Source organism: Natator depressus, chromosome 12 (assembly GCF_965152275.1).
Source record: "Natator depressus isolate rNatDep1 chromosome 12, rNatDep2.hap1, whole genome shotgun sequence".
Taxonomy (NCBI): Eukaryota; Metazoa; Chordata; order Testudines; family Cheloniidae; genus Natator; species Natator depressus.
In genome coordinates this window covers 8768940-8789969 of record NC_134245.1, presented here as the reverse complement: position 1 = coordinate 8789969, position 21030 = coordinate 8768940, and the positions used below count along the sequence as shown (strand labels likewise).

The 21030-nt window shown below is 42.8% G+C and overlaps 1 protein-coding gene across 1 annotated transcript in view; it reads right to left on the bottom strand.

Moving 5' to 3' along the window:
• BBS2 (Bardet-Biedl syndrome 2) overlaps positions 1-21030 on the bottom strand; it is a 32762-nt gene that overhangs the window by 1762 nt on the left and 9970 nt on the right. Inside the window, exons 5-16 of the mRNA XM_074968538.1 lie at positions 19719-19796; positions 16684-16788; positions 15331-15417; positions 13746-13881; positions 11106-11245; positions 10136-10283; positions 9263-9434; positions 7138-7267; positions 5587-5718; positions 4581-4718; positions 3970-4082; positions 2164-2312 (exon numbers count right to left, since the gene is read on the bottom strand). Of these exons, the coding sequence (XP_074824639.1) occupies positions 2164-2312; positions 3970-4082; positions 4581-4718; positions 5587-5718; positions 7138-7267; positions 9263-9434; positions 10136-10283; positions 11106-11245; positions 13746-13881; positions 15331-15417; positions 16684-16788; positions 19719-19796 (1528 nt within the window). The remainder of the gene's footprint in view (positions 1-2163; positions 2313-3969; positions 4083-4580; positions 4719-5586; positions 5719-7137; positions 7268-9262; positions 9435-10135; positions 10284-11105; positions 11246-13745; positions 13882-15330; positions 15418-16683; positions 16789-19718; positions 19797-21030) is intronic.

Below are 21030 nucleotides of genomic sequence, written 5' to 3'. Positions count from 1 at the left end.
AGTAACAGCCGTGTTAGTCTGTATTCGCAAAAAGAAAAGGAGTACTTGTGGCACCTTAGAGACTAACCAATTTATCTGAGCATAAGCTTTCGTGAGCTACAGCTCACTTCATCGGATGCATACTGTGGAAAGTGTCGAAGATCTTTTTATACACACAAAGCATGAAAAAATGCTCCCCCCACCCCACTCTCCTGCTGGTAATAGCTTATCTAAAGTGATCACTCTCCTTACAATGTGTATGATAACCAAGTTGGGCCATTTCCAGCACAAATCCAGGTTTTCTCACCCCCCCTCCCCCGCCCCCCCCCCACACACAAACCCACTCTCCTGCTGGTAATAGCTTATCTAAAGTGACCACTCTCCTTACAATATGTATGATAATCAAGGTGGGCCATTTCCAGCACAAATCCAGGGTTTAACAAGAACGTCTGGGGGGAGGGGGGGGGGATCCACAAGAGATCCACTTCCTGGACACTACAGTGCTAATAAACGACGGTCACATAACCACCACCCTATACCGGAAACCTACTGACCGCTATTCCTACCTACATGCCTCCAGCTTTCACCCTGACCACACCACACAATCCATCGTCTACAGCCAAGCTCTGCGATACAACCGCATTTGCTCCAACCCCTCAGACAGAGACAAACACCTACAAGATCTCTATCAAGCATTCTTACAACTACAATACCCACCTGCGGAAGTGAAGAAACAGATTGATAGAGCCAGAAGAGTTCCCAGAAGTCACCTACTACAGGACAGGCATAACAAAGAAAATAACAGAACGCCACTAGCCGTCACCTTCAGCCCCCAACTAAAACCCCTCCAACGCATCATCAAGGATCTACAACCTATCCTGAAGGATGACCCAACGCTCTCACAAATCTTGGGAGACAGGCCAGTCCTTGCCTACAGACAGCCCCCCAACCTGAAGCAAATACTCACCAGCAACCACATACCACACAACAGAACCACTAACCCAGGAACCTATCCTTGCAACAAAGCCCGTTGCCAACTGTGCCCACATAGCTATTCAGGGGACACCATCACAGGGCCTAATAACATCAGCCACACTATCAGAGGCTCGTTCACCTGCACATCCACCAATGTGATGTATGCCATCATGTGCCAGCAATGCCCCTCTGCCATGTACATTGGTCAAACTGGACAGTCTCTACGTAAAAGAATAAATGGACACAAATCAGATGTCAAGAATTATAACATTCATAAACCAGTCGGAGAACACTTCAATCTCTCTGGTCACGCGATTACAGACATGAAAGTTGCGATATTACAACAAAAATACTTCAAATCCAGACTCCAGAGAGAAACTGTTGAATTGGAATTCACTTGCAAATTGGATACAATTAACTTAGGCTTGAATAGAGACTGGGAGTGGCTGGGTCATTATGCAAGGTAACCTATTTCCCCTTGTTTTTTTCTACCCCCCCCCCCCCTCAGACGTTCTTGTTAAACCCTGGATTTGTGCTGCAAATGGCCCACCTTGATTATCATACACATTGTAAGGAGAGTGGTCACTTTAGATAAGCTATTACCAGCAGGAGAGTGGGTTTGTGGGGGGCGGGGGTGAGAAAACCTGGATTTGTGCTGGAAATGGCCCAACTTGATTATCATACACATTGTAAGGAGAGTGATCACTTTAGATAAGCTATTACCAGCAGGAGAGTGGGATGGGGGGAGGTATTTTTTCATGCTTTGTGTGTATAAAAAGATCTTCTACACTTTCCACAGTATGCATCCGATGAAGTGAGCTGTAGCTCACGAAAGCTTATGCTCAAATAAATTGGTTAGTCTCTAAGGTGCCACAAGTACTCCTTTTCATTTTACATTTGAACAGCATTTCCTGGGACCCTTGAGATTAGGGTATGTATCTTATACCTTGTAGAGATGATTTGTATTTGTCTTTTAAAAGTGAGAGTAACACTACAGTTTAAACAAATACAGAGAGATTTCATATTCCTCTGTAACTGAAAATTGAAGCAAGATTCCCACTACTAAGTCCTGGACCATACAGCAAAATTTATCTGGCCTTCAAGACAAGCTCTAACAATCCTGCATTTGCTCTTTGATGTGCCATTCTCTTCCCTGGCTTGGTGAGCCAAAAATGGAATCCCCAAAGTAGAACCCTGCCCTGGACTTACCACGCAGCTGCCCCGCTCTCTGGATAGCTTGATTTACAGATTTGAGATTGTTTAACAGCTCGGTGTGGTTGGTGCAGCGAATTTTATACTCATTAAGTAAATCTCTGTTAAGATCATAGAGTTCCATGTACCGTTTCTTCATATTTCTCCTGTGAAAATGAACAATAGAGACAAAGGAGATCAAGGGACAAGGAAACCAGGCGACAATTCATGTTTTGTTAATGTAAAAAAGCAACAATGTTTCGTTACTATGGTTACTGTCACTACCTGCTGTTCTCAAGTTGTCTGAAGCTAGAAGGCTGAACGCATAAGAGATAGATGGGTATCCAATATAACTACACAGCTAGTCATATGTGTTATTCCTCATTACTTACACCGGAAAAACAAAGTAACAATATATTTACTCCATTCTCTCACTCTTTTTTACATGCCTCCCCCAATAGCATTTTGCTCCTTGATACTGGATATACTGGACTTGGAAAAGGTTCAGAAAAGGGCAACAAAAATGATTACGGGTATGGAATGGCTGCTGTGTGAGGAGAGATTAATAAAACTGGGACTTTTCAGCTTGGAAAAGAGACGACAAAGGGGGGATATGATAGAGGTCTATAAAATCATGACTGGTGTGGAGGAAGTAAATAAGGAAGTGTTATTTACTCCTCATAACACAAGAACTAGGGGCCACCAAATGAAATTAAGAGGCAGCAGATTTAAAACAAACAAAAGGAAGTATTTTTTCACACAACGCACAGTCAACCTGTGGAATCCTTGCCAGAGGATGTTGTGAAGGCCAAGACTATAACAGGGTTCAAAAAAGAACTAGATAAATTCATGGAGGATAGGTCCATCAATGGCTATTAGCCAGGATGGGCAGGGACGGTGTCCCTAGCCTCTGGTTTGCCAGAAGCTGGGAATGAGCGACAGGGGATGGACTACTTGATGATGACCTGTTCTGTTCATTCCCTCTGGGGCACCTAGCACTGGTCACTGTTGGAAGACAGGATACTGGGCTAGATGGGACCTTTGGTCTGACCCAGTATGGCCGTTCACATCTATGTTCTTAGTGATTGGAAGCTCTGGGAAAAGGAGTTAGTTTCCCCAGAAGAGTTAGTCTTGCTCATCATTAGTTGCATTAGATCCCTCGACTTCTTGCAATAGACAGCTGTGATATGGACATTAGCCCTTAGCTTCAGGAGGACAGAGCTGTTCAGAGCAAAAGATTAATGCCCTGAAAACACAGGGAACAAACTCTTCCTCAGCCTCCTGCTCAGAGTCCTTCCCCACCCCAGCCCAAAGTGGATGAGTCCTGCCCTGCCCAGCTACTGCTCCCTTCCTCTTCACACAAGGGAATCCCTCTGGCCTAGCTGAGAGCTTGACAACACTACCTCACAGCTGATTCACATTGCCCGCCCCGCGCTGAGTCTGCCTGAGTCATCAGCCTGCTAGTTCTCAGCCTAAAGAACAGATCAGGAACACAATGATCATGTGTAAATAATACGCACCTAGATTTAATGCAGCCTAGATCCATGCAGCTGTTTCTATCTAAAGGTGTTCTTCTCTACCAAAAAGCTAAGACTGGCCACCAGAGCCAGAGAATTATACAGAATCGTAGAATATCAAGGTTGGAAGGGACCTCAGGAGATCATCTAGTCCAATCCCCTGCTCAAAGCAGGACCAATCCCCAATTTTTGCCACAGATTTCTAAATGGCCCCCTCAAAGATTGAACTCATAACCCTGGGTTTAGCAGGCCAATGCTCAAACCACTAAGCGATCCCTCCCACTCCTGAAATGCAATGGCGGCTCACATGTCTCCCATGAGGCGTGAATCTTCTGCTCGAACCAACATACTACGGATAAGGTTGGAGTGGTCCGCCATGTCGGCAGTGAGTTTCTGATGGACTGTATGATATTCATCCACCTATCAAGAGTAAAGACACCCAAGCACTTTGTGAAGTCCAAGCAAATCTGAGAGAGTCTAGCTTTGAAAGGTAGAGACTGCACCAATTTAATAGGGAACAGCTTCCTAACCCCCCGCCTGGATCCTTGCCCAGGAAGAGGAAGGCTAGATGAGACTTTCAGGGCCTATTGACCTCCCTGATTCACTCAGGGCCTGATCCAAACCATCAGCTTCAATGGACTTTGAATCTCCTGACCAGAGTTTACAGAATGAGGGAATTGTCTTAATCATCAACAGCCAGGAGGGGACCTGACCCTGTTTTGGATAACAAGAAATTTTGGAAAAGAGAGGCTGTCACCCTCTCCTTAATTCAGAGCACAGTAAGCCATGGTTGCAGGTTTAAATGGCAGAAAGCCACAGAAAGTTTAGACATAGAAAGAGAGAAAAAGTCATCAAATCCTGAAGCCACCATCCATCACCAAATCAACCACCATTTAGACACGCTTGGTGCCTACTCACCTTAACCAGCACTTTCAGCAACTCCTCAAAGTACACAGGAAAATCTGCTTCCACCTGCAAGTCTTCAATTGCCAAGAAGGAAGCCATTGACTGGATAATGTCACCGGCTAGATCTATATCGTCCGTGCTGATAGAAATCTAACAGGTATGAAAACCATAAGTTTCAGATTTCCCCTCGCTTCAAAATTCTCCCTCCACAGCCATTAAATAGGACCCCTTTTGCAGCATATTCAACGTAATGCTCAAAACAGTTAATACTGCAAGATTTCCATTGGAAAGCCTATTAATCGGATACTACATTTTGCTAGAATTAAGCACTGTGGGCTAGATCTGAAGTATATGGGAATCTTTCCACTGACTTCAGGGGACTCTGAATCAGGACCTAAGGGAGAAATGCATCACTATGCAGAGGGCCAGCACAAGGATCATGCACTAGTTACATCCCATCTAAGCCCTCAAAATAGGGCTTAAGTGGTGGAGAGGCTCTGTGCTGCCTCTCTGCACCGGGTTGAATTTCACCATATAAGAATATGTTGCTTCAAAAAATTGAAAGACCGCCATGCTGTATTGTCCATATCACTGGCTGAGCTTGAAATTTTACTCCCAGATAGGAAAGTGGGCACAAACTACCATTGAAGGAGAATTAAATATGCCATTGTGGACAATATCCTGCTTAAAACACTAGCATTTCATCTGCCTCTGCAATCACATAAAACCATGAGACACTTTGATGCTATGATAATCAGAGGATCAGAGAATCACAGGACTGGAAGGGACCTCAAGAGGTCATCTAGTCCGGACTCCTGCACTCCTGGACTAAATATAAAAACTCTTAACTGGACAGAAATAGCGAAAAGCGAGTGACCAGGAAATATTAATGGCTTGGTCCCTCCTCCGCTTTGTACCTTGGCTCCCTGTTCACTTTCCCATGTGGGCATTTCCTCTCAGTTCCACTGCTCTTTAATAAGATTAGACCTAAATATAGTGGGGCAAGAGTAAAAATTACCTCCCCACTGGGTTGAATTTTTATGCACAGCTGTCCTGCATCACGCAGGGAAGTGAAACAGACTTGAAAAGGTGCGCTTTGGAACTCTGCATCCTCTGGTAACAGAAAGCTCTGGTTCAACCACATGACAACCTAGAAAAATAAATTCATAACATTACCCTTCCCACGGAGAAACTGTCTGGAATATATTTGCTCTAGTGGACATTTATGGGATACACTAGACAAGAACTGCAAACCACCCAGCTCAGTGCCTCTTGTGATCATATGCACAGTCCTACTCTGGGTCGTGAAATAAAGTGTCTCTATTAGAAAACGGAACTCAACTGGAAGTTTATTAGGATCACAGCACCCCCACTGGACAGATCAGGATGACTCATGATTAATTTTGCTCTCTCCCACCTAGTGGAATGGGGACAATTTTCTATGTTATAAGTGGGCTGTTCAAAGCATGATTTTGTATAATATTATGAATAAGAGAATCAAGTAAGTAAGAAAGTCACGTAAGCCCTTCGGGGCAGGGACCATCTTTTTGTTCTGTGTCTGCACAGCACCCAGCACATTGGGTCCATGACCAGGGTTCCTAGGTGCTACACTAATACAAATAATACATAAGAAGAAATTCACAGAGGAAGGATTGTTCAGTAGCTAAGACAGTAGCTAAGACTTGGAAGGCCAGGGTTCAAATCCCTGCTCTGTCACATACTCCCTGTGTGACCTTAGGCAAGCCACTTGGCCTCTCTGTGTCTCAGGTCCCCATCTGTACAATGGGGATAAAAGCACTGCCCTGCTTCACAGGGGTGATGTGAGAATAAGTACATTACAGATCGTGAGACACTCACATAACGGAACCCATACAAGTACCTAAGATAGATGGAGCTCAGAGGGGCAAGGCCAAAAAGTTTTCCTTAGAGAAGAGTATTACATCTGATCAATCTGCCACCAACCACTCAAGTTAGAAGTATTTTTGTCCCAGGAATTTCTATGCAATGAAAGTTATGTATGCGCCAGAGAGACTCACTAAGCCACTCCCAAGAACTGGCCAATTCTCAGCCCAGGCTGTAGCGAGTTGCCATCCCAACATATTTCCAAGATACGCTACAGAACATTTACTGATCCATTATGAATTTGAGCTGAATTAAACTCATGAAGATGAATTACCTAGATACTTAATTGCACTTTTCCCCGTTTGCTAATTTACAAAATTCAGTCATTCGCTCCGGGGCCCTTCCATGAGTGTAAGCTGGGCAAGTTCTACTAGATAAAGTACAATGAAAGGATGAGTAACTACTAGAACTTCTGGTCTTAAGCAGCTATTTCCTGCAGATGCATAGAAACTCTAGGAATGTTTCTGCTATCCCAGCATTTTTTAAAAAAGAAGCATGAACTCAAGCTGTAAGCTGTTAAACACAGACTCTTATTGACAGTAGTGGAGTAAATTACAGTATTTCCCTTTGCTCTAGGGATTCCCAAGTTAATTGCAAACTCTCCACCTGATACAAAAGCAGCAACGGTGTTCAGAACCAGAAAATAAGATGCAGAGCATAAACTCACCCTTTGTACCCTCTCACTGATTGTAAAGTTAACAAAGCTTAGAGGTTCAGGGGCCGAGTCAGGGCTGCTCAAAGCATACATTGAAAATCGGGGTAGCTGTCTTGTCAGTTCAAAGACATGGAACTGTGTGCTGGAAGGAATCCAAAGGAAAAAGAAAGAGAAATTTACCAACAGACCAGTGATTCGTCTATTGCACCCTTCCATTAACAAATTCAGGATGATTCACTTTTACATCACAGACTGTCACCACAATCCCAGCAATGAATAGAACACTCATTAGGACTATACACAGAATATATAAAACTGGAGACGTTTTATTAACAACTACAATTAAGACTTATTAAAAGTAACATTAAAGATGAATGGAACCCCTACATTCAGTTCTCTGCATTGCTCCTGCAGTGGACTGATGGCCCCTGAAACAGTAAAGGAAGCTCTGGTCCAGCCATGCCTTACACTTTTGGTAGAGATACCACTAGCTGGAGCAGGGGAAACAGAACCCTGAACCTTGGTCTTGGCAGGCAAATGAAAAGAGAAAATGATTCTCAAATGTTACTTCAGATGCATTTTATTTATATGGTGATTTGTACAAATTCTGCCCTCAAACATGGATCGAGGACTTGTGCTGAAGTCAAAGGGAGTTGAGGACAGTCAGCATCTGACAGAGTACAGCCCATATGCAATCACAGAAGCTAGGGGAGGAAGGGACCTTGATAGGTCAAGTCCAGCCCCCTCTGCTGAGGCAGGACCAAGTAAAACTAGACCAGCCCTGACAGGTGTTTGTCCAACCTGCTCTTAAAAACCTCCAATGACGAGGATTCCACAACCTCCCTTGGAAGCCTATCCCAGCATTTAACTACCCTTAGAATTAGACGGTTTTTCCTAATATCTAACCCTTGATGCAAATTAAGCCCACTGCTTCTTCTCCTAACTTCACCATCCTAGATCACCATCCTCTTTATAACATCCCTTAACATTATCCCCCGATGCTGTTATCAGATCCCTCTTTAGTCTTCTTTTCTCAGGTGTAAACATGCCCCGGGTTTTTTTTTTTTTTTTAACTTTTCCTCATAGGTCAGGTTCTCTAAACCTTTGATCATTTTCATTGCTCTCCCCTGGACTCTTGCCAATTTATCCACATCTTTCCTAAAGTGTGGGCACCCAGAATTGAACACAGTACCCAGCGCCAAGTAAAGTGGGACAGTTACATCCTGTGCCTTACATATGACACTCCTGTTAACACAATCCAGAATGATATTAACATTTTTCGCAACTGCATCACATTGACTCATATTCATTTTGTGATCCACTGTAGTCCCCAGATCCTTTTCAGCAGTTCTACCACCCAGCCAGTTACTCCTAATTTTGTAGATGTGCATTTGATTTTTCCTTCCTAAGTGAAGTAGTTTGCACTTGTCTTTATTATTGAATTTCATCTTGTTGATTTCAAAACAATTCTCCAATTTGTCAAGGTTGTTTTGAATTCTAAGCCTGTCCTCCAAAAGTGCTTGCAACCCCTCCCAGCCTGGTGTCATCAGCAAATTTTATAAGCATACTCTGCCATTATCCAAGTCATTCATAAAAATATTGAATAGTATCAGAGCCAAGACTTACCCCTGCGGAGCCCCACTAGATACGCCCTCCAAGTTTCACAGTGAACCATTGATAATTATGCTGGAGAACGGTCTTTGAAACAGTTGTGCATCCACTTTATAATAATTTCATCTAGACCACATTTCCCATATTCCACGAGCACTCAAGCCTGGTCCCACAGCTGTCAATGGCGAACCTCCCATTGACTCTCAAGGGAACAAGATCAGGCCCTGAATGATTTCAGCACGTAGGGCCTTCGTTTTCAAACCTGCTGAGCAATCGCAGCTCCAAGCCAATGGGAGCTGCAGGTGTTTCGCACCTCTGGAAATCGGGCATCTCAAAGCATGTCAATGTTCTTTTAAATAGGAGTCAGGATGCACAGGAACTAGGTCTGAAGAAATTCCTGACTCTACTTGTCACAGACCTTCTACAAACACAAGGGCACAGAAAGCTACATCACTGCTACGTTTCACATCAAACGCTGCTCTCGTCAGAAATGGGGCTTGACACTCTACTATCCCACAAACCTTACCTGCTTCTGTAACCCACAAAGGCTTTGATGTGTAAATCCACTGGGACATCTTTGGGAGGAGTAAGGGGAACCTGAATGTGACCCGAGAGGTTCTGGAGACTGGGATGAACCACATGGCTCTCGCCTTCAAATATCCCTTCAGCAAAGATCAGCACGGCTCGGATAATTGTGTCTTAGGAAAGGGGAGAAAGTGGTTTATTAATTAATAGTTCTCCACTGGCAAGGGGGAAGGGATAGCTCAGTGGTTTGAGCATTGGCCTACTAAACCCAGGGTTGTGAGTTCAATCCTTGAGGGGGCCACTTAGGGATCTGGGGCAAAAATTGGGGAGCGGTCCTGTTTCAAGCAGGGGGTTGGACTAGATGACCTCCTGAGGTCCCTTCCAACCCTAACCTTCTATGAAAGAAATAACTCTGCATCACTTTCAAAATTAAGTAGGGGAGGGTTTTCTGGGAGAAGATATTGGATTACAGACATTTAGCCTCCATGCCGAGACCCAGATCCGGCAGCTGCATGCTCAGTCTCAGGTTGGCATACACTGCATGGTTCTCTAGCCACTCCTACCGGTGGAATGAGGAAGGCAACAGGGATCAGCAAGACCAATTTACTTCACTTCACGTATCAATTGCATGGAAGAAGGAACAAGCAGTAAGGAGCTAACAAGACTTTTGGATACCATGGGGTCACAGAAGAACCTATTCAGATTGATGGAACATTGGTTGATTCAAAACTCTGTGAAAGGAAGGCATCCAGACAGAAGAAATGGAGGATGACAGACCAACTAGGGGACAGGCAAACCACTGGCTAAATGCACCAAAACATTTGCATGTGAGATTACAGGAAACCACCATCATCGACTGCAAATTATTTCTCACCATTAGATGTGGAAATACACAACTCGACGTGGGCAGCCTGACTGTCAGAGCCCAGATTCACTGAGAGGGCTGTCTGCAGCTGGGTGTTAGCTGGAATCACTCCCCTCTGCCCATCAGCTTCGTTCACCTGAGCACTCAGTTCAGCCTGCTGCAAAACACACACTTCCAGCTCAGCACCACAAGAGCAAGGTTTTCATTAAAGCAGTTCTGAAGATACATCCAAGAGCCCTCCACCATGGGAAGGGATCTATTACAGCAGCCTTCATATATTTTAAACATCTGTGAAGAATGTTTTGATTAGGCTTTTCCTCAAACTCTCTTGGCTGACTCTAACTGATACAATGCCTCGTTGACAACTGCGCTTCTCTTTAGAAAAGCATGAGAGGGGTTGCTTGGGACAACCCTGAACTTTAAGCACATCCTTAAGTCCCATGGGACATCAGCACATACTTAAGTTCATTGCTGAATCCAGGCCTTAACCATTACACCTACAGCATGGATCTACTCTTCCTTCTGCCTGTTCTCAAAGCTCAACATAACTCTGTCCTTCGCTACGTAGCCCCCATTTGTCAAGGTTGCCCTGATCCCCTGAACTCTGCCCATGTTCCCAACCACAGCCATTTGTCAGATTCCCACCCAATCACCTCTGTGCCCTCTTCTCACCCATGCATCACCAAAAATGAAGGTTCTGCAGTCAGAACTTACGTTAATCATTCAATTACACGAGCCAGAATAGAATCCAGCTCCCTCTCCATTAGCTCTGCAGAGCCAATGCATTCAGTAGACTGAAAAAGTAGGGAAAACGTTAGGTATTAAAGTAAGAAGAGCTGGCGCTGAATACACACAAGGAGCAGGCCTCTTGCATAAGATGTCTCTATTTTACATTGTCACTGCACTCTCGTTCTTCTATCAGCCTGTGGGTCTGGGGGAGAGACCAGAGTCGGGCCCTGCATCTTGTTTTGAGAAGTACCTTTGAGTTTTCCTCATAGTTTCGTAATTCCAGCAGCAGATTTTGTTTCTTTTGACTAAGCTCCCGAATCAGATCCTGTTCCACACTGGTATCCATCAAGTTTCCTTTCATCTCCTGGCTTCCTGGCAGGTAGCCACGTACTGCACAAAAGCAAAGCCCAGAGCATTTCAAGCATGTCTTTAGCAGCAATCTCTAGACTTCTGCTTCTACGGCATGAATCACTAACAAATTGACTGTAGAAATAATATCAGGTCAGCCCCTCAGATGGCATAAATGGGTGTAGCTCCACTGAAGTAAATGGAGTTATGCTGATTTACACCACCTGAGGACATGACCCACTATACTTACCAAGACAACATGGCTGGACATTTAAAGGAACGCTGATGACTTCTAGTGCATTTGGAGACTTCCATGGAAGTGTCTCCTGCCTCCCTAAAGCTGACCCTCACTGATCAGAATGAATGACAGAACAATGTAGATCTCTCTTTTTGAACTCTTAGTTTATTTTATAGTTAGTTTAGTTTAGGTGAGTCTTACATTACTTACAAGCAACTCTCAACATTACTCCATCCTGACCAAGCTTTTGTCTGGGAATTTTACAGAGGCCAAGTGTTCTTCTTTTTGTCTTGGTGTGAATGCAACTCACCATTTCCATCTATTTTAGCTAGCCAATCCTCCTAACCTATCTCTTATTTTTTGTTCAGGGAGACTTAGCTTCAGGCCTAAGATTTGTTTCATAATGGTCAGGATGAACAGAGGGTTGGGTCCAGCTGGGTAGGATCCAGGGGGAGTCCCTGCACCCAAGAATCTGGGTGGGGATACTGAGGCAGGAGAGTTCAAGTCGAAAGCTAGGTACCACAGAACTGCTTGCAAAGGCCTTTCATTTTACAACAGGTCTGTTCCCTGTAATTTCTGTTAGTTCTGTTTGTAAGAGAAGATGAAATCTATGGAGGAAAAACCAACGCTCCCGCTGAATGTTCGGCCTGACTGTACAGCACCAAGAAAAAGGTATGGGGAAGCTGAAAATCTCTATGTGGTTCTGAGTTTAAAGGCACACCCCCCAATGGAGAGACAGAAACACACACACACACACACACACACACTTATTTCCTTTGTGGTCAACAATTTAATTCAGATGAAGGAGGGAGGGAGAGAGGGAACACTGAAAGACAGAAGAACAATGGCCGTGATCGTGCAACTGGCTCAGCATGTCTGGATCTTGTACCCATGCAGAGCCCCAATGACTTGCATGAAACCCTGTGAAGGTTTAAGGTTCTGCGCACATGCACCTGATTGCAGGATTATCATCATTTAGTATCTGTAATACAGTAGTGTCAAGAGGCTCCAATGAAAATAAAGGATCCTACATTGCCATGTTCTGCGTATATATATACACTTGCAGCAAAAGACAGCAGCCCATGTCTCAAAGAGCAGGATCAAGGCCATTGATGTTAACATATAGGGCTTATTTAAGATGAGTTGCCTTATTAATATGGCCCTATTCATTGGTTCTTTACTCCCCTGCAATAAAGGCTTACAGGCCCAAACATAAGCAGGGGGTTCTCCTGATAACTATGGTAAAAGCACGCAGGAGTACGCATAAAGAGTGGTATGCTATGCTACTTTCTTTAATATGTTTGGACTTGTGTTCGAAATAGGTTGTGCCAGGTTCATGTGTTACTGCTGAGTGGGTTTCAGATGCTTAAGACAGTCACCTGTGAGCCTTTCCTTTGACCCCCATGCTTATCTGTATATTAAGTTTGAGCAAACTTATTTAAATAGTTTGAATAAAAAATACGTCCCATCTCAACTAAGTTTCACTTCCTTAGTATCTGACGACATAAGTTTACAAGATCTCCAGTCAACCACCGTGTCTTCCACGAAACACAAGGTTGTTATTTCCTAAATTGCTAGTTAAAAAACCAAGCAAGAACATATATATTTTCAAAAAATAAACCTCTTTCAGATCTTCTTTGTCTGTCATGAAGAAGCTGAAGAGATCCCGCACATATTTATTTTTTCCCCTCACCATTCAATTTGAACAGCATGGCTTGAAGTATCCCTGCATGTGTGGAGTACAATTCTGCTTCACTTTTACTGGAAGATCACTTCTGGTAAGCAACTGAACTTTGTAGGCCCACAGGTCATCGTATAGAAAACAGATCTGATTGTTTATCATCCAGGAGGTGGTATTCAAAATCTTGCTTGCGGAAAGCTTGACCATTCTATTCCCTGGATTTTGCAAAGGATGATGACAGATTTGGCAGGCAAAAATACATGCAAACTCAAAAGGCATTTAGCAGGTATTAGAGTAGCAGCCGTGTTAGTCTGTATTCGCAAAAAGAAAAGGAGGACTTGTGGCACCTTCGAGACTAACCAATTTATTTGAGCTATTTATTCGTGAGCTACAGCTCACTTCATCAGATGCAACTAACAAAACTGTATGCAGCTGTAGCTCACGAAAGCTTATGGTCAGATAAATTGGTTAGTCTCGAAGGTGCCACAAGTCCTCCTTTTCTTTTAGCAGGTATTGTAACAATAGAACGTATTGGCAGTAATGCCTTGTGGGTAGTGCTCTTGGCATTTCTGCTTAGCTTAAACTAATACACTGATGCTGCAAAGAGTTTTTCATACTCTTACCTTCACCATCAACTGAACAGCAGATTAACTGGGTGTTACCATCCATTCTGTAATCCCCCTCTACCACTCCTGCAATTGAGGAAGCAAAGTTGTCCTTAAAGATGACCTCCCCCGTTCGGTCACTGCGCGCGTCAACCTGGAATACAGAACATGTTCAAGAGACAGGATGGAAATGAAAGCTAACCTCACTGTCTAAATTATGCAGCATTCTGGGACATGAACTGAGGAACCCTGCTGCACTTATGGAACTGCAGGTGAACTTGCAGCTCTGCTGATCAGAAAAAGAAAACACCACCAAAAATGAACTAGCAACGAAATGACAGGTCCAGACACACACGTAAAAATGAGCTGCTCCTCGGAGAGGCTTTCCCCAGAGAAAAGTAAAGAGAAGACAAAGGAAGAGGGGAATTGCAAGCCTGTGCTCTCAAGGTGATACATACTATTGAAGCAGCAATGACTGGACAAACTGTAAGTAACCTTAAGGCAGCATTTACAGTCTCCAGCCTTATTCATAGTCTTTGTCTGATGAAATGTGTTACTTTTATGCATAAATATGACCTTTAATGATCATTCCCTGGGGGGATTTTTCAGTTCTGTATAGCTTTGCTCTTCCAAGCGACAGGACACAGCAATGTTCTTCTAGGAGCGGGAGACTTTCAAATCAGTGACCAGTGAGGATACTGTAAATGAAAGACTAGACAAAGCAGGAGTAAGTGTGCTGAGGTTTCCTACACAACAATGTTGTATCAAGTCTAGCAGTCCATTCCAGAGGTTCCAGTGAATCCTGGGGCTCTAGGTTGCTAACCTGAGACAAATGAAATCAAATTCTCCTGAGATAATGAAAGACGACATTGTGAAAGGAGTGTAGATTTACAAGAAAACATTGGCAAATGGTGTCGATGGGAGACCTGGCAGCTAAATCAGCCATTTCTAGCATGCAACAATGCTAAGGTCAGGCTTGACAAAGCCCTGGCTGGGATGATTTAGTTGGGGATTGGTCCTGCTTTGAGCAGGGGGTTGGACTAGATGACCTCCTGAGGTCCCGTCCAACCCTGGTATTCTATGATTCTAAGCAACTGTGTTAAAAGGGAACGGAATTGAGTTTTATAGAATGAGTTTACATATTAATTATATTATCATATGTATGATGGATTTATTACGGAGTGGTAATAATCCTTCCACAGTTAAGATTGATGCTACCTTCTCTATTATCTAATAAGTTTCCTTCATTTGTCATTTAAGAACATCCAGGAAACACTGGAGAAGGATACTAGGGTGTTCTCAATATACAGAGCTGGAAGTGGAAGTGGCACCACAAAAGAACTAGGCAATCTCCACTCCTATAGAAACAACTTACTATACTGTGGCGATTGATTTGAAAAATATTCAGGGGACAGTTCTTCCTGTAAATGATGGAGTATTTGACAGGGTATTCATAAGCTGAGACAGGCTCACTGTAATATTTCTTCAGAGCTCGGTCTAGTCTTTTGAATAGTTTCTCTGTTCAGCCTTGTACAACTAAACAGCTTTGTCCAATGCAATCTCTTGACTCACAGCTACTCATTTTCTCTCCATTTAAACTCACCTTCCCATTGGACCATCCAGTGATCAATTCACATACTCCGTCAGAGTTAAGGTCAAATGCGTGTATGCTCATTGCATGATTTTTAGACTGGGGAAAAAACAAAGAACAAATGCATGAAGCTATTGGTACTGGAGTTCGTATCTACACAGATTACATACAGGAGTAACAAGATGTCTCCTAACAGAGTGTCAGGGCACCCTACCTATAAGTCATGTACCTCTGAAATCGGAGCAGCTGCATTAGAGACACAGGCCAGTGTTCTCCAAAGATGTAATCTTTCGCTCCAATATATTTCCATCCAAGAAGATGATCAATGCCTACCTCCTCCCACAAAAACAGTGGACAATACAAGAGCCTGATTCTCCAAGACAAGAGTTACAGTCCCAGAGTTCTTATAAATCTTGTTTGCAGTTGGGAAATACCCTTAGCACAAAGAAAATCATTTCCACATGAACTTTTAATATCATAACTGTTCCAGTCAGTGGCAATAAGAAAATTTAAACTGAGTATCCGGAAAGGATCTTCCTAGCAGCAAGATCGATTAGGCTGTGGAACAGTCCCTCAATGAAACTTGGGGAAGCCCCATTACTTCAGACATTTAAAACTACACTGGCTAGAGCACTTGGAAACATACTGTGCAGGGAACAATCCTGTGCTGATCTCTGGGAAATGGACTAGATGAGCTAATAGGTATTTCCACCTGTCCATTGTCATTGAGTTTGCTGTATTCTTGTTAAAACACATTTCATTTTGTCAAATCAACAGCAGACCAAACAGAAATAGGAGACCAAACTGTGTTCAGAGAAGTCTTGGGAACAGCAGCATTCTGTTAGCTGGCCTTTCCCAAAGCCTTATCTTTGGCATTGTAACCAATACACAAATCATACTGATGCTATTATGTGAGACTTCTGACCTCCTTTGTGAGCAGAAGAGAAATACAAACATGCTCACTTCCTAATCACCAGCACACCTGCCAGCCGCACTGATGTAGTTATAGAAAATGATGCAAGTCCCTCACAAAAGCCATGTAAAATAACTGTACCTCCGAAATATTTGTCAACAGTATCTCCACTGAATGAATCCAGTATGAACAAGGAACTCAAAATCCCCCACATGGTTGTAGGGCAGAAGTTAACTGATGTGCGATTAATTTTGTATAGTGACATTTTATACCTATAAAATAAACCAGTTCCATAATACACATAGGCTGAGATTTCCAAAACCAAGAGATTTGGACACCCAATTCCCATTAAAATTAACAAGAACCGGGCACCCAAATCTGCAAGTTGGCTTTGAAAATCTCAGCCATAACGTTCCAATTTCTTCCTTCAGAACATATTTGATTGTACTAACTTTAATCCTCCAGTAGCGGGCTGTCTTCTCATAAACTCCTACTGTACCATTAGATAGGGCATAGCCAAATCGACTGCCATACATGGGGCTAAGTGCAGTGATGGTCTGAAAAAAGAATATGTAAGAGTTAGAACGCATCTCTACTTCTAGAGTTTAAAGTAACTGATAATAGAATGCACGCAATTTCTGTACTAAATTAGCTGTTTTACACATTAATTAATTGGGGATAACTTTCCTTCTTAAAGAACATTACTACAGTAGGTATACCAAAGATCAGTTTAAAATCACTATGGGCTCTTCCTTCTTACTAAGATTCTTTGGCAAAAGTTTTGTGCCAGTGAGAAAACGCCTGTGGTCACTGGTGTTTGTAACATGGTGTCATTTAGACCCGCTCTGGTTAGACAAAACTCTCTTTAAAACACAAATGGCTGTGGGTGCCTAGTCTAAACTAGTGGCACAATGTTACTAACACTGATGGAACTGGCCAGGTGCTACCAACAGTGGGAAATGTTTGCCACAAATCTCCAGGCCTAAATCAATGAGATAAAACAAAGGTCTGTTTCCAGGATCGAGCTCTTGTAGGGGAAGGAACACTGGTGAACATCTATGGCATTACAGAAATAATAAAACACTAACAAACATAAATGGCAGAATCAGAGAAGTACCTACAAGACCATAACTCTCCCGTAACTCAATTTTTTTTTCCTTCCTAGGTGCACCACATAAAAGTTAGCTATTAGAGTAGCCCCTCAACATGAATATGAGAAGTGTTCTGATGCCAAATCAGAGTTACAGACGCATCAATTCCAAGGCCACAAGGGACTATTGTGATCATCTAGTCTAACCTCTTGCATAACACCAGCCACAGGACTTCCCTGAATTAATTCCTGTTTGATCTACAGCATGTCTTTTAGAAAGACCTCCAGTCTTGATTTAAAAATTGCCAGTGATGGAGAATCCATCACAATCCTTGGTAAGTTGTTCCAATGGTTCATTACCCTCACTGTAAAAAAATGCACCTTCATATTCAAGTCTGAATTTGCCTAGCTTCATCTTCCAGCCATTTCGTCTTCTATAAGTTTGTCTGCTAGATTGAAGAACCTTCTATTATCAAATTTCTGTTCTCAATGTAGGTACTTATATATTAATCAAGTCACCTCTTAACCTTCTCTTTGATAAGCTTAATAGATTGAGCTCTTTGAGTCTATCACTATAAGGCATGGTTTATAATCCTTTAGTCATTTATGTGGATCCCCTTTGAACCTTTTCCAAGTTATCAACATCCCTCTTAAATTGTGGACACTGGAACAGCACACAGTATTACAGTACTAGTCATCTCAGTCCAAAAACAAGAGGTAATAAAACCCGTCTACTCCTACTCCATATACTCATTTACACATCAAAGGATCACATTAGCCCTTTTGGTACAGCATCACTAAAAGGTTACGTATTGGTTTGTTACGGACCACAAACAATATTTCAAAAAATAGAACACTGCAGTCTTTTAAAATGAGTACACTATATAAAAGCCATCATCCAAACATGTTGCACGGAATTTATCTTCCTCCAAGGAAGAGTTTGTGAGTTATTGAGTGTCCCTTTAATTTAGAACTATAAGATAAGAACAAGCTTCTTAAGGAATCTGTAAGCATGGCTTTAAAACACGTAGGTTAAGAAATACATCATGTATGAGCACAACTTCCCCTTTAACTATAAATCAGGATATTACTCCAGAACATAATTTGCAGTAAATACCTAATGCAGGCTTCAGGTATTGACCAGCTGTAGGCATTTTAACAGATATTCTCTGCTGAATGCTACACAGCTTTGCTAGCTAAATCATGGTCTTGCATCTTGCTGCACTGGGAAGTGCTGAAAACAGCTAACCTAGCAGCCATACCGAACTGTTTCAGAAGTACAAATGGCATAAAATATTCCAGGCCAGGGTATCCTGTTAAATTCTAATTCTAGCCACCCTCATCTAACAAAACTGCATTTCTTTAGCTTTAATAGCTCTTTCATAAGTGGTTTAGTAGCTAAGCCTTTTATCCCTAACTCCAGCAGCGAGTTTCCTCCCACAATACAGTTCTCCTCAGATTTTCGAGGAGGGAAGTCTCTAAGGTGTCCTTCCCACTCCACTGCAAGCCTAGAAGTGGCATAATTAAGAATATTCCTAAATTCAACCACAAGGTGCTTTCCCCCCCCTAAAAGCAACTCATCCCTAATAGTGGGGATCCTCTCTCTGCCACTAAACTGACGAGTGACAACCCCGCACCTTTTTACTTTCTACCCATACACATTCCCTCCCTAAAAGCCTTCCTGTCCCACAACTGTAATCTAGGCCCTGTCTAGGCTACAGGTGCAGTCATGGTTTTTAACTGGTACATGTCACTTTTATCTGACCTGGTTACAACAAACAACCTTCAGTTATGTCCATACAGCGTGATTTTCTTTTTAACGTAACCTTGCTTCCTCTGTATTTGTGCATCCACAAACTGCTTACTCATGTTTCTGTCAATGCACTCGAGAAAAATCTTGCACCACTAATCTGAGACAATACCAACATAAAATACTGAGGTTGTCTTATTAACTACTGAACTTCCTGCCCAAGAGCTACAGGCACTGACTTCTTAGCCATGCTCTGACCCTGCCTATCCTACGATTTTTGGGGCAAGTACTGTAACCGAATGAGCTCTCTTGTTTACAGCTTCTGACTGAGGGCCTGATCCATAGCCAATTGACCTCAATGGGATCATTCCAGTGACTTCAGTGTGCTTGGATGGGGCCCTAATTTTCTGACAAACAACATTTTTTTTTTAAAACCTGGCAGACTATCTGTAAAACAGCACAGCAAAAATCACAATCCAGATGGTTTAAATCCATTATTAAATTGTAACTTTTTAATGTGCTCATAAAATAGGAAAGATTAATTAACTCAACTGGTCATCATAGTACATCTAAGCCACTGTAGATTGGTGGGCAATATTTTGTACCCCATCTGAGCATACAATAAACACTGCTTAGAAATAATTTACCTCTGTTTCTGACATTTCTGCCACAATCTCATCTTCTTTAAAAACCCTGATGTCAAAATCCTCAGATCCAACAAGAAGCTAAAAAGAAAGAAATAATCTTAAAACAGTTTATTTAACTCACAGTAACAAAAACAAAGACACAAGAATTTAGAGGCAAGCAGAAAGTTTTTACTGAGTAAACAAATACGCTAGGCCCAGTCTTCAAGAGTTTTTAATGGTGATATGAAAAGTTTGTAAAGTGTTTTGGGACCAAAAGGTGCCATAGACTCTCTTTTTGTTCAAGTATTATTTACATCTATTTTGGCAGTGTAAACTCTAAGAACACATACTAAAATACGTCAGGCAAGGGGATGAGGGAAAGCACTCTACTACTGCCAGGATATATTCTTGTCTCACTGTCCACAACTCAGTATTAGCATTCATAACTGTAGTTACATACATAAGAAAAATTATATCCTCTGTATTGGGGTAGGGAATCTGCAGCTCAATTGCAACTCTCTAAGAGCCATGTGGATTCAAATAGATCAGGACCTCCAATGCCAAGCATTAACCATGCTCATATGAGCAGACAGCTGAATGCCATTTCATTTTACAGCACTGATCATCTCATATTCAAAGGCCTCTTGCTCTATGCTGATCCAAATCAGCTAATCCGAGGGTCCAGTTCATTGTTGCCCTGCACCTTAGTGCTTTACACCAGTGCAAAAGTGGGTGCAAAATGCTACCGTTCTGATTTAGTGTAAATGATTGCATGATGTGCAGGACAATGTTGACTTGGGCCCTGGTTCTTACTGCTCATGCACTCAGTTTTATCAGTTCCTTTCCTGCACACTACTTGTTGGAACAGGGAGTCTTAAAGAACAAACAAGGCAATGTGGAAAACCATTTTACAAAGATGAGCAAATGTCTTCACCTCCAGTTTACAGAAGTTGAGTGACTTGTCTAAGGTCACAATGTGAATCAATGGCAGAGCCAAGAATACAATTCAGTTCTAACCCCCTCTCTGGTGCCCTTCTCCACTGGACCTTGCTAGCCTAGAATCATCTCCAGCATTGCTTAATACGTGGCTTTACTTGTCCATCAGCCCACTCAGTTCCAGCAAATAAGGTTGTGGTGGGGCAGTGCCCCACCCCCAAGCCAGATTGGGCTACAGCAGGCCAGAGTGGCTGTGCAGACAGGCAGCCAATCAGAGAGGGCCTGTGGGGAGCCAATCAGGGCTGAGCAAGAGGTAGCCAATCAGGGCCAGGCTAGGCCCTATATAAAGGCTGCCCAGGCAAGAGGCAGGTAGTCTTGCCTAGGCTTTCAGAGTGTG